Source organism: Podarcis filfolensis (genome assembly GCF_964270895.1).
Source record: "Podarcis filfolensis genome assembly, chromosome: 8".
Classification (NCBI taxonomy): Eukaryota; Metazoa; Chordata; class Lepidosauria; order Squamata; family Lacertidae; genus Podarcis; species Podarcis filfolensis.
In genome coordinates, this window is record NC_139611.1 from 26,981,249 (window position 1) to 26,995,220 (window position 13,972).

The 13,972-nt window shown below is 47.4% G+C and overlaps 1 protein-coding gene across 4 annotated transcripts in view; it reads left to right on the forward strand.

The window, feature by feature from the left end:
• Positions 1-13,972, forward strand: part of ACOT7 (acyl-CoA thioesterase 7) — a 65,285-nt gene that overhangs the window by 18,737 nt on the left and 32,576 nt on the right. For 2 of the 4 annotated variants that reach the window (XM_083628891.1, XM_083628893.1), the window contains exons 3-7: positions 249-405; positions 5,509-5,600; positions 6,146-6,260; positions 9,905-9,919; positions 10,930-11,016. In XM_083628891.1, coding sequence (XP_083485017.1) covers positions 249-405; positions 5,509-5,600; positions 6,146-6,260; positions 9,905-9,919; positions 10,930-11,016 — 466 coding nt within the window. The remainder of the gene's footprint in view (positions 1-248; positions 406-5,508; positions 5,601-6,145; positions 6,261-9,904; positions 9,920-10,929; positions 11,017-13,972) is intronic. The other 2 variants (XM_083628892.1, XM_083628894.1) reach the window with 1 other exon arrangement.

The following is a 13,972-nucleotide window of genomic DNA, read 5'->3' on the forward strand; positions in this document are numbered from 1 at the left end:
GCATAAGTACACAGTTAAAAGCATTCTGTGATGCTAATGGACCCAGACTCCCTCGCCACTTGCAAGGTGGGTAGAACTGGGTAGCGGGTCTGTAGACTTCAGGAGCAGCCTCATGTTTTTTCCACCCATCTTCCGTTTTGGGCTCTTTTCCTCCTTTGCTCCCAGTGGTGTGTGTTGTTTTCCTTTTACCCCACCTGCCTGTGATGTTTTGCTCACTCACTAACAGTGGCTTCGCCTGCCCCTCTCAGGAGCGATGCGTGGCTGCCCTGGCCCGCGTGGAGCGCACAGACTTCCTTTCCCCCATGTGCATCGGAGAAGTGGCTCACGTCAGTGCTGAGATCACCTACACATCCAAGCACTCTGTAGAAGTCCAGGTGCATGTGGAGTCGGAAAACATTCTCACAGGTAAGCAGAACCCCAGCACCTTTTGTGGTCACCTGCTGAACAAGGGTTAAACCACGTGATGGCGCTTAACTTCTTCGCTTTCTTAAATCTTTCATTTCCCAAGATTTTTCTTGAGGGGAAAGGGCAACTGCTGTGTCTATCATTCTTTTTAATGAAAGAAATTTCTCTCAAAGTGCATGTTCAACCATGCACGGCTGGAAGTTATACTTCACCCTCAAAACTGGATTTGAACATAAAGAATTAATTTTTTACCTGTTAGCTGCAGCAGGAATTTTCGATGTGAAAAAGTGGAGATAACCTCCTATCCCATCCGTTAAAAAGTAGCATGATAGAGTACGTTACGGTGGCTAAATTAACTAATTACCCGAGAAGTTAGGAAGACAAATGACGCCCATGTTATTTTAGGAATTGATGGATGCATTTTGTTTTGCAGTAGGAGGAGGTTGGTCTCGATGGAGTCACAATATTTTGATTTATCCAGGGCTGAAGCTTTTTATTATGATTTGCGAAGCAATTATGATGATTGAATAACAACACAGAATAAAGCAATCCACCAGGATACAAGAGACAGAATGCACTGACTTTGATACATTAAGTTGTATACGAGATGAAGAACTTCCATTTGTTTGAATAGACTAGTGTTTCCCAACTTTTTCTCTTCCTGTGCCATCCCCATGGGCTTGGCCAAGGAAGGCAGGGGGGCAGCTGTTATTTGACACAGATGGGGAAAACCTACAGATACAGTCCAAAAGGCGCACAGGGAGTTCTGTATATATGGGAGAATTTTAAAAAGCAAGTGGTCCTCCCTGACCTGCTGCAAAACTATCTTTTCATCCATAGGAGCCCTGGCTGCCTAGATAAAACATTCTAGCTCCCCATACTTTACCTGGGAGTAAAGCCTACTGAGCTCAGTGTGGCTTTCTTCTGAGTTGACACTTATTTACTAGATGCAAGTCAGCAGCACCAGACAACCCCGCTTGGCTAGGCGCTGGGGTGGATTTCACCCCACCCTGCAGAGCCGAGGCCCTGGTAGGCCGCCCGCTTACCCACTAGTGATTGGCCAAGTGGATAGCCAATCAATCAGGATTTTTTTAAAAACAAAAGCTTTCCTCCTTTCACTTCTCACTTCCCTCTGTGGTCCCCTAGCCTTGTGTTGTGGTCCTTCAGTTATGCAATTTTCTCCTGTGGCCCCCTTGGAATATCCTGGGGCCCCTGGTTGGGAAACACTGGTATAGACTATATTACAATATACTGTGGTTGTATCCTACTAATTTGTATTTGGAGCAGACCTTTCTGTCATCTTGCCAAAATTTCTAGGGCCACCCCCCCCAATGATATTTCAAAGCCGATCTCATGCAAAGTGAATAATAATGTTGGGCCAGGACCTGGGAGACCAGGGTTCAAATCCTCTCACTCAGCCATGAAACTTGGTAGGTGCTCTTGGGCAAATCACTGGCTCTCAGCCTAAACTCCCTCCGGGGTTGTTGCGGTGATTAAATGAGGAGGTAAGAACCATGTGTACTACCTTGACCGTTTGGAGAAAAAAAGAAGTGATATAATGCTCACCCTGCCTCTTGCTTGATGCCTCACTCCTTGGCTCACAAATCCAACTTCTTTGGAAGTGGCTGCTTCCCAGCTGCTACATTCCAAAACTTCCCTTCCCTCCAGGCCTGGCCGAAGTGACATTACCAGCGGTTGTGCAGTCGAACGCATACTTCATTGCTCACGAGATGGAAACTGTCTGCAGCGTATCTGCAAATTTCTGGCTTTCTTGGCCTTTTGGTCTATTTATTTATTCAATTTCTCGCCCACCCTTCACTACAAGCTCAATAAAACAAGAAAAGTTTTTAAAATGTGAAAAAAAGTTCCTAAATGTTAAGGGAGGTTTTAAACTAAATGCATATTTTAAACCCTTCTCAGGGTTTATTCTTGCTTTATTGTACCGAGGATTCCCCCGCCCCCCGTGATTCACACATAGGTGTTTATATCATCATGGCATGACCTTTGGCTACTTACAGTAAGACTCGACTCGATATTGCGGCACAAATGTTTGAAGAAACGTGTGCCAGGATTCAAGAGTCGGGGGCCGACTTAGGAGACAGGAATGCCCAAAATGGCCCTCAGCATTTCAGTTCCTTCCCCAGATACCCAGTCTGGCAAGAGAGTCCCCATGTGTGGCATTACAAATGATAGCTCTCTTGGCAACCCTCTTCTCATCTCCTCTCATCCCCTCCTCCCAATATTTGGCCCTGCCTCAAGCTTCTCTTGGAATATCTTCCTGCCAAGAGAATATGGTTTTGACCAACTGGGATGTTGAGACTTTGTTGGTGCAAACGTTGGGTTTTGTAAAAACAAAGCAGGTGCAGAGAAACCAGATGTCTATCCCCATGCTCTTGGCCGACGTGTGGGAAGATGAAAATGTGTTTCCATGGTTACCGTGCCTTGAAAGAGAATATGCAGATCAAACCGGGAGCCAAAAGTTCATCTCACTCGGTGATAGACACCACTGATTAACTGTGGGCCACTGCGAGGAGTGGCACCAAGCGAGTCCCTGCCTGTGACTTCCTTTTTATAACCTCCCCAAATCCTTGAGGCTGCTTCTAAATATTAATCTGCATATATCGCTGGACGGAGGAGAACTAGGGAGAACCTTCTCTTCCCACAGACGATCACAGTTCAGAGGCCCTCATGACTGTGGCCAATTGGACAGCTTTGATGGGAGAGGCCTTTAATAAAATTGGACTCGTGGAATGAAACGCTTGGGCTGCCTTTCATCTCCTCCAAATTGCAATTAAGATTTAAACCAACCCTTTCACCGGTTCCACTGCACAAGGAGATTTTTTTGCAGTGAGGTTTGTGGAAAAAACCTCTATCCAGAGGAACAAGGGAGCCGTCAGGCCTGGGAGTGTGCTGACTTTGATACTGCCCAGAGCAGGGACAGAGTTGGGAGGCTGCTTGCACCAACATCTTCCCCAGGATCAGCTTAGCTTAGCTTAATAAACAGCAGCTCCCAGCATTCTTGGGGAAAGCCATGACTGTTTCAAGTGGCACCAAAGTGCTTTGAATTTACGGTGCGAATGGGGCTGCAATGTTTGCAGGAGATGCCTCATTGCTGTGCATTGCACCTTGAAAATGGATAGGCAGGTCCAAGTGGCACTTGAATTCCAAATGTGTGCTTATGTGATCCTGTGTCAGGCTACTAAAACCTTTGTTCAGTGTTCTTGTTTTATAGGAAAGATTGTCAAATTGGGGCTCAGCCAAGGGGTGGAAAATGAGCAGCTCTCCAGATATTGGTGGACTTCAGCCAGCATGGTCAATGCTCAGGGATTATGGAGTCCTGCAAAAGCTGGAGGGTGGTATGTTCCCTGCCCCTATATTTTGAAGGGTTAGGGAGGTCGTGCCAAGGATTCTTTTGCTTATCCTTTGTTTCCCCATTTCAAGTTGCCATTTAGCGATAGCCGGCGGTGTCTGAAGTGCCCCAGTCCCCCTCTGGGCTTGCCGGCTCCCAGCAGGCACGGCCCATCCAGCTCAACCAAGCTAAGCTGCCAGTGCTGCTCATTTGACTTATCCCCAATGTCTGGATGCTAATTTCTGTTAGATGCAATTAGGAGGGAACAGCTCCGGTACAGGCGGACTGCAGCCACAGAAGCTTCTGAAAGCAGCAGCCTTGGGAATTGGCGCTCTTTTGATCAGAGTTTTACCGGGAAAATGTGCAGATAGCCATTCTGTGTTGTTTGGGGAGGAGTGTGGGAGCCTTGGGGGGGGGCATAGGGTTGCTGCTGTGGAATCCAGCCTGTCAGGTTGTTTTGCTGTTGTTGGGTTTAAACAGTAAATCTTATTCCCAAGAGAAGGTTGTCACATCACAGTGAAAAGCTGTGCACAGAGCCGAAGTATTGCAAATTAGCCCTACTTTCCGCACAAATTCTGTTTTCCTTTTGTAACAGGGAGGGGGAGATGCTGCAGTGAAACGCCTCCTCCAGAGTACTGGGAGCATTGTCCCTCTGATCTTCGGATGAAAAGAGGCGTGATGTTTTTTTCAAGCAGTCGGGCCAGTTTTGAAAGCAATGTACTTGTTTGTACCAGATCAAAATCTGAGCAGACTTTTCCCCCTGCAAATTTAGGCCCATAGTCAGAAATCAGGGTGTGTGTGTGTGTGTGTGTGTGTGTGTGTGTCAGGAACGGAACAGCCATAACATATAGCTCCATAGGGTCAAACTTAGGTAATGGTCACTTTTTTTGGAAGCGTACTGCCTGCACACTTTTCCTTATTGCTGCAAATGTAAAAGGAACTTATTAAAAAATGAAAGCTGAACATTCAGGGAGGAGCCTGGAATATCTGAGATGATCAGTTCCCCTCCTTTTGGAACATAAGACAAGCCTGCTGGATTAGGCCAGTGGCCCAACTGGCCCAGCATCCTCTTCTCACAGTGGCCAACCAGATGCCCCAACCAGAAACCCTCAAGCAGGACCTGAGCACAACAACACTTTCCCTCCTGCAGTTTTCAGTAACTGGTATTCTGGAAGCATGACTGCCTCTGTTAATGGAGGCAGAGCATAGCCATAATGGCTAGTGGCCTCCTTCTCCTCCATTAGTTTGTAAAACCCACTTCTATAACCACCCATCCCCGGTGGCCATCCCTGCCTCTGCCTGAGCCAGTGCACCAATTGCAAAGAGCCTTATAGGTGTAGCACCATAGAGGCTAACATACGTGCTATGACATAAGTGGGGCATGGGGTTGGGAATGTAGGTAGTGCTGTCAAATAACACTGAAATGCAGAAAATAATTGTTGGGAGAACTCAATTATGAACGTATGTCAGATATGTACAGTGATAACTCACAACAGCAATAGCTGATTCAATGCAATCATACACACATTGCAAGTTAATTAACAATGGCACTGATCAGACAAAGATAGTTGCCAGAGTTTGAGCGCCATGGCAGAAAAGGTCCCCTTGCCAGGAGTTACACTGGCTGATATCACTTGCTTTGTTTTGCTTTCTCATTTCTTCAGGCCAGATGCTTTGATGACTCAGTTATTATTCCATATTTTGCAGTTTTCCGTGGTCTGTTCATTTACAGATATTTTTCCCTCCTTTAAAAGGTGCCAAGCGGGTGACCAACAAGGCAACTCTGTGGTACGTGCCCCTCTCTCTTAACAACGTGAACAAAGTATTGGAAGTCCCTCCTATTCAGGTAAGGGGATGTTCCAAGGGTGATGGTGGAGCTCTATATGAGTCAGGCCTTAGTCCAGATTCTGCAAACAAAATAAGCAATGCCCATTTCCATGTTTGCATCCACTTGCTTAATCATGTACTGTATCGTGTTGTATAATCTGGTTTTGTTGTCTTGATTCACACTGTAGCTGAGACTCTCCTAGAAAGATGTCCTCTTCTCCCCCCAGACTTCCTTTGAACAAACTTTTTCTAACTCCCTCCTTTGCTCCAACATATTGTGACATATCAGATTTAACACTTGGTCCACGTTGCTCCTGTCCACTCCCATTACCTCAGAGGGAAGTCCTCTCTTGCCATGCCTTCAAAGGGGCAGTGTGTGTCCTCTTAAACAGCTGTATAGAAAAACACTCCGGCAACTTCCTTTCTCCATTGGTGGCCCAAGGGGACATTTTCTTGCCTCCAGTGGCACATGAAGCAATGGTGGTGGTGTGGCCAGTCGGGCAGCAGTCCTTGTCCCTTCCCCTCTGACTTAGATGACCAGGTGGCCCTTCTGTTTCTTCTCAGTTTGCAGAGAAGGCGCAGGAGGAGGAAGGGAGAAGGCGCTACGAAGAGCAGAAGCTGGAACGTTTGGAAACGAAGGAGAGGAATGGGGACGTCATCATGCCAGTGATTAATCCAGGTAAGACGGGCAATCTGAGTTAACGCCGGCTCCAAAGGACATGGTGAGGCTTAGCAGAATCCTTTGCATTTTTACATGGATCTATTGATTAGTTTGCTGCCAAAGCCAGAAGTACTAACTTTGGGGCAGGTATTTTTGTGAGTGAACAACTGCAACCCCTCTCCGAACTACTGATTTCTAAAATGTTATACCTTTCCATGAATCGTGCCCATGATGCACCATTAATTGACGTATGCTTATCAACTACATGTCACACCTCCTCCCTGGTCCTTCCTCCAAACAGGAACATTTTAGGCCTTTTCTCCTCCATATCCCTCTGGCTGGCTCCTAGGTTCAGCCTGAAGGTTGCCCTCACCCAGTGGCGGAGGAAGGGGGGCAGTCCGCCCGGGTGACATCTCTAAGGGGGGTGACAAGAAGGCATTGCATGGGGGGCTTGCCCCTGGGTGCAGTGGCGCTAGCCGTTGCCATCGCGCCACCGCAGCCGCGCGCAGAGGATCCTCCTTTTTTGGTTGCAGTGGTGGAGGAGGGATCCCATCGGTGTCTGTACGGCGCTTGAGCAGCTCCTATGGATCCCTCTGCTGCAGCCACGAGCAGAGGATCCCGCCGTTGTCTGTACAGTGCTCGAGCAGCTCCGTCGGCAAACCGCCCCGCGGTGCATGCGCTGTGCCGCTACGTACGCTGCATGCATGTGCGCTGTATGTACAGTGCTGTGCATGTGTAGTACATAGCAGCGCCGCACATGGGCTGCAGGGCGGTTTGCCCCCCCCCCGACACCCCGCAACAGGTGCTGGTTAGCCTTCCTTTGCCCCTGCCCACACCTGAAATATGGGTGGCATCTTTGCTACAAAGGTGGGATATCTGGGATTGTAGTTCAGTGGGTGCTTCCTGAGAGTCAGTTGACTGTGACTTAGCTAGTCACCATGAAAGCTGGATCCATTTTGCATTTCCTGCTGCAGAGCCTGTCTGATGACGGTGCCAACTTGTGTGTGAACCTGGATGGGGACTGGCATCTCCTCCTGATGTCTTGAACAGGCTCAGTCTCTCAGTTTGGCTCACAGAAGCTCACAGGGACCCAGGCTGAGAATCCCAGGTTGGAGGTCTAGAACTTCCATGCCATGCATTGGGACTTTCCCCAGAGGCACGTGCTCCTCTTTACCTTCCCCACCTCTATGCATAAAGACAGACTTTCTTCCTTCCTCCTGCTCCAATGAAAGCCCAAAGCCTGCCTTTTGGGGAGTGAAGAGCCCCAACCGGCGCAATGTGCCTGGAGCAAGAGCAGTCCTCCAGGGATGCTTTCGTCTTCCTTCCACCACAAAAACAGTTGGGTTCAAAGCCAGCTATTTTAGTGCTCAGACTGTCTGCACTCGGGTATTTATAGATGACCATACAGTGGTGTGCATGCAGCCCAGGAACGTGTCGTTCCCCCTCTCCCCATCCACTCGAGGAGACTGTTCAGTGGATTTCTTCCCAGATCTGTGAGTGGCAGCAGTCATGCCTTCTCTAAAGCTGAGGCTGCTGCCAGAGCATGTGATCGAGTGAACTTGCAGAGGTAGGAGCTCCGAAGAGGTGACCTGCAGGTCTATTTTTGGCTCTGTGAACAGAGCCCCCCCTCCCCACTAGCTTAATTTTAGGTGTCTTTTAGAGCAGGAAGAGCACAGGGGATTTGTGCTGCAGTTGCCTAGCAACCCATCACAAAGGGCGGGAGGGGGGGGAGAGAGAGAGCTCGGATCTCTTTTGTCATGTCCAGGAGGCTTTTAAGACGAAAATTTCTACAGAATGGCAGCGGGCTTCCTTTGTTTGGAAGCTTTAGGATGGGGCACAGCTGTCTGTTTCCACAGTGAATAGACTGTATGTTCTACTTAAAGGTCGTTGTCTGTGTTAAGGACATTTAAAGCTTGATGTGCTCCAGACTAAAGGTGTGTTGGGAACTCCCTGCCAAGTGAAGTATCTAAGGACTTGTGCTAGGAGAGAGCCTCATGTAGACACAGCAGAGAGGAATGCAGGTTCTGCCCCTGCAGCTGGGTGGCACACTGGCACCTCTGGCTATAAATACCAGGAACTTGCCCTGATTCGCAGAGCAAGGCTTTCAACCAGCTGCACTTTAGGGTCCAGCTCAAGTCCTGCCTCCATCCATGGATGACAGAGTTCCTGGGTTGTTATTATTCATTAAACTTATTAGTCACTTTTAAAAAAACAAACCAGTAACTCAAAGTGGCTGAACAATAAATAAGTCACATCTGCATTAAAACCAGCACAAAACAAGACAGAGAAAAATCTAAAACTCGTTCAAGTTTAAACAGAAGGTACCTGCTGAATCTCTATTGGCAGAGCATTCCACAATACTGTGCCGATGACACTAAGACTGTATTTCTTGTTATCGAGTGAGCCTCACCAACTCGGGGAATGACCAACGATACTCCTGCAGATGATCTCAGAACTTGGATATAAGGGTTCAGGCGGCTCCCCAATCCCAGATCCACTACTATCTGTGTTTAGACCAGGCTTTGTAACTGAATCACCTTTGGTCACCCTGATTTATTGTGAGAGGGACAGGGGGAATGCAACTGTGTTACTTCTGCTCAATCTCTCAGGGGCTTTTGCTGCCCTTGACTGTGAAATCCGCCTGGACCAGCTCAGAGTGATGGGTATTGGAGGCACCATATTATGATGCTTCTGTTTGTATCTTCAGGGCTGGTGGCTGCTGCACTTGTGTGCAAGGGCTGAACAGACTTTAATAGAAGGTAGCTTTGAGGATGGCTGGACATTGATAGAACCTACATGGCGAGAGGGTGGGGAGCACAGGGAAATTGTGCAGAGCTGGTACAAGAGAGGTGTGGAATGGCAGGGGCTTGAAATGATTTTTTTGGGTTTTTGTTTGTTTGTAAGTCTCTTTGAGTTGCCTTGGGCAAGAAAAAGCAACTCACCAATTCAGTAAATAAATGAATAAATAATGGATTAAAACTCCCACGTGCTATTTTGTGTGTATGTGTGTGTTTGTGGGCACTCTGGGATCATTTTCAGTGGTGTCGGAATCCCACCCTCCTGGAAGAGACTCCATGCAAGGCAGCATCTGAAGTCTTATCGACAGTAACCTTCTGGTGAACTGGTGCCACAGACACTGCCTCTTTCTCTCAATTTATTTGCCTGGTGGGCAAGGAAGGGCTAGCAAGCAGCAACATACCCCCATATGCAGTGATTCACTCATCAAGCATTTTGTATTCAAATGCCATTGGCTACACGATTTCCAAAACAGAGTGAGGTCAATGTGACTTTTTAATTCCCATATGAAATCCATACTCCCTTTCTGAAAATGTAACCCAGATTCCCTTTAGGTTCAAACACCTAATGTTAGATTGTTTTCTCAGCTCTTGGACTTCAGGTCCTTCTCTGAAGTCTGTCTTGTGGTTGGATGGGGGTTGCTGTGTTTGCTATTCCCTTCAGCTCCTGGCATGCTCCTTAATCTGGGTGATCAGGTTAATCTTTGGGAGAGTGAAAGTCTTGGCATGGTTGATTGGTGTGAGATACTATATTGCCTGAAGGTTGGGGGTGAGGCTACATTACCTTCATATCCCATTGCGCCTTGTAATCCTGCAGTGAATGCTCACAGCTTACCTTTCTGTCTCTCTTGCTCTCCTTGCTCACAGATAGACAAAGAAAAGGTAAGATTGTTCTGACTAATTAACACTGTTAAGATAGGGAAGCTTCCAAGTATTGGCTCTCTTATTCTTTGCTGTAAGATTTGTCAAAGGAAATAACTCTCGGCTTGGCACTATGGGAGCAGGTTCCCTTATTGTTTTAAAGTTCATTACAATTGCTTAAAGCAAATTATATAAAATTATATATATATAAAAATCATCTTGCCACACAGACCTCTCCGAGGCAAGTTGGCTTGAATGGATTTGGTTTAGAGGAGGCATATAATTTTAAAAAGTTAAGCTTTGCTTGATTTCTTAAATTTTTTAGCTCTGGAGAACTGGGCAGGTACTGTGCTAGCCAAGGTGGATCAGATTTTTTTTCCTTAGGTGGTTGCTGCAAGAGGGGAGAGGATCTGACAGCCAGAGCTCAGCTGAGGAGAGTCCCTTTCCTCTGCTAGTTGAGGAGGGGCAATGGTGCTAAACATTCTGGATGAGACATGCTTCTTCCTTTGCTTAAAAGCTATATAGCTGGATGAGTAGATGATTTTTTAAAATACATAAGGTTTCACTGGTACAAATAGTGGCTATACATTTGATTTCACATGTCAGCCATGTTGGTAAATACACAGATTTCAAAACTGCTGCCTTCTCAGGTGGGTTTTCATAGTCTGTTTTGACCCCTTTAAGGCAGGGGTCAAACATAGCTGCTTCAAGGCGTCTTCCATTGATGCGTGGTGTACACAGGGCATCACGCTGCGACCTGTTTCCCAGCATTTCCTTGGAACTGAATTGCAGGGGAAGAGGAGCAAGCTGTTTTTCAGGGAAGCTCCTCTGCCATTATTATTCTTACTGAGGATCCTGACACAGTTGCAAAAACTGCTAACACAACGTTCTCCAAGTCTGAATGCACCCTTAGTCTGATCCAGCAGATCTCTTCCTCTGTCCTTACGCTTCTGTGAACTCTAAAACATCCTTTCTGTGGGGCTGAATTAATTTGGTCTTCTTATGGTCTGTGCTCTTCCCTCCCCTTACAGAGCCATATACTGTTGGCTACAGCCAGTCCAGCTTGATCCACCTGGTGGGACCATCTGACTGCACCATGCATGGATTTGTGCACGGAGGTAAGTTCACAGTCTGTGTCCATCGTGGCTTTGATGTGCTCTTTTAGTGCTGCATTGTGGCTCTGACAGACACCCCGTCATTTGCTAGAAAGTCCTGGGTGAACCCTTTGAGGAGGTGCCTGTTGATGCTGGTTTCATTCATTAGCTTATATACTGCTTCCTGTTTCATCAGAAATCTCTAAGCAGTTCCTTGGCATCAGCTGTCATGTAACCTTTTCCTTAACTGCACCCAGGCCTATCTGTCTAGTTCTGCCTACTCTTCCACACACCCCTTTGTTCTGTTAGTTTTGCATTGGAGGCTTACTGGGCAGGAGTTGTATGTTTGTAATGCATGAGTGCTGCAGAGGTCTCCTACACCTGTTTTGGAACTAGTCAGGGGCTTGGGAGGCTTGAATCAGGAACCTCAGGATTCAGGGCTAGGGTCTTCTCTGGTAAGCTGGCTAGAACCATACAAATTCAGGCGTCTAGACACACAATCTCAGGTTGTGTAAACATTGGTGCCTGCAATTAGCAGTCTGTGTTACAAAGCCTCTGGGTGAGCGGACGGAATGGTACGTCTTGCTTGCTGTGCTTCAGGTATCACCTTTTTCAGTTACCAGCTCATGCAACTGACTTCAGGGATCCTGAATGGGAGAGGGTCCCCCACCCTCCACTGGCGGAGGAAGAGGAGTTTGGGGGGAATGCATCGCCCCCGGCAGCACGATCCAGGTGGGATGCCATCGCGGCTGCCCTCCTGCCTGCGCTGGGCACCACGCCCTGGGACGCACACCAGCTCTGCCCCGCCTGCTCTCCGCCCCCCCCCCCGGTGCCGGAGTATGAAGCTCTGCCACTGCCCCCCCCCCCGGTCTGGATTCAGGTTGCTGTCCAGTCCCAAGGAGCCAAGGGAAGATCTCTTTAATAACATTGTATGTCATGTTTGTTCTCGATGTAGAGTTCTAGTGGCTTCGGTTTTTGGCCTTCTTCCAGTTGCATTGACTGGATGGATCCATTACATTAAGCCGACCGTTCAGCCAAAAACAAAACAAAAAAAACCCCCAACCATTCTAGGAAATGTGTTGAGAGACTGAATTGCTCCAAATTTCCCAGCAAAATGCAACATCTGTCGGTTTATGCAAAAAGGCTCAGTTGGCACAGGCTCTCTTTTCTAGCTGCAGCTCAGTATCTTACTGGCGACTACATCAGCCCTGTGCAGTTTATTCTACGTGTGCTGAAAAATCCTCAACCAACCTCCCCCAACCTGGCGTCCTCCAGATGTTTTGAACTAAAGTTCCCATCAGCAGTCTGTGTCTGTGTCTGTGTGTGTGTGTGTAGAAAGGAGGAAAAGACAGAGCAGCTCAAAGAGAATGGAATGGTGCCTTTTTCTCCTTTACCTCCAAAGAGATCAATGGAGGGGTGGATGGCAAAATGGTTTGCTCTTAATAGAAATTGTAAAACCATAACTGCTGGTATTTTTGTTGCTTCGCAACAGCTGCCTCTTTCCTAAAATACTGCACCTGCAACTTGACTGTTTAGCAAAATTGATTTTCTCTTGAATAAAATGTTGGCAGATGTGTGCGGGTGATTTGCAGGAACAATTTTAATCATATTATGGTAAAGTTGGTTTTTGGCCAAATTAGGCCTAGTTGGAACTTTCTCCTTTAAAAAATTCAAAACTACCTTGTGCCATTTTCTGTGAAAAACATGGGATTGCTCAAGGCTAGGAAGAGTTTGGAGAATAGAAGGGTGAAATATTGTGGAGCTGTTCCCCCCCCCCCCGGGCCTGCATGCTGCTTCTGTTAGCAGGGCTGTGACAAAATAAAAATAAAAATGCAACCATGCTGGTCTGAGCTATCAGATAGATCTAATAATCCAGATTTGCAGCACTTTAGAGGGCAGATGAGAATATAATGCAGGTTTCAGGCACTGGATAAAAAGATCATCCCGCCCCCCAGCCATCAGCTTCTCTGAAACTGAGGCTTCAGTAGTCGTTCTCACTGGGGTGCAGTCTGGCTAGCAGTCCACTCCTCTGCATATCTGCTCAGGAGTAAATCCTATTGAGTTCAAGTGGGTATAGGATTGCAGGCTTCATGCTGCAAAGTTCCTTGGCTTCCAGGTGGCCATTGTGTGACTTATGCCTTTCCCAGGCATCCAGATGGAGCAGTTGGGCAGAAGGTAATAATGGGAGCTTTGTCAAGCTCACTGCTTGGTGTTTGGGGTGTTGTTTGCAGTGCCTGTCATTTCAGTGTAGCAGCTTTAGATGTGCAAGATCAAACTTTGAGTATCAGCAGAAATCGCAGCATAATTGGCAGCCAGGAGGGCCTGACTGGCAGAAGGCAACAGACGTAGCACAGAGCGCAGCCCTGCCTTGGTGTTCTATTTTTAAAAGGCAATGGAAGTCATGAGATCTAGGAAAGATCCCACCAAGGCCCCAAGGTGAGAACCTTGTCCTAAAATCCACTGTTGACTCTGAATAGATTCTCGCAAGCAACCGAGGGGGCTGTCGCTGTTAGGGTGGGCTTGGTATTCATAATAAAGCACCAGGATCCATCCTCAGCCTGTGTCCCAGAAGAGCTGTGTCTGATATTCCTCTGCTGATCAGAATGGTTTCAGTCAAGCTGCCTTCAACAACCTTGGTGACCTCCAAATATTTTTGGACTGCTGCTGCACCCATCAGCTCCAACCGCCAAGGGGGCTGTATAGAAATAAGTCAGTAGGGCAGGACGAGTTATGTGTGCAAGTCCAGTCTCCTCGTCTGAAAAAATATATTTGTAGATTTGCAGATGGTACAGACACAGGCAGCCGAAGTGATCCTCACAAGATCAGACCCAAGTCTTTTTGACTTCTTAGTTTAAAAGGGAGGGAGAGAGAGATGACGGGGGGGGGGCAACATGGGGAGATAATATGATATATGGTTGTAGAATTACGCATGATGAGGAACAAGTGTGTTTCATAATACTGGCATTTGTGTGGTGATCCA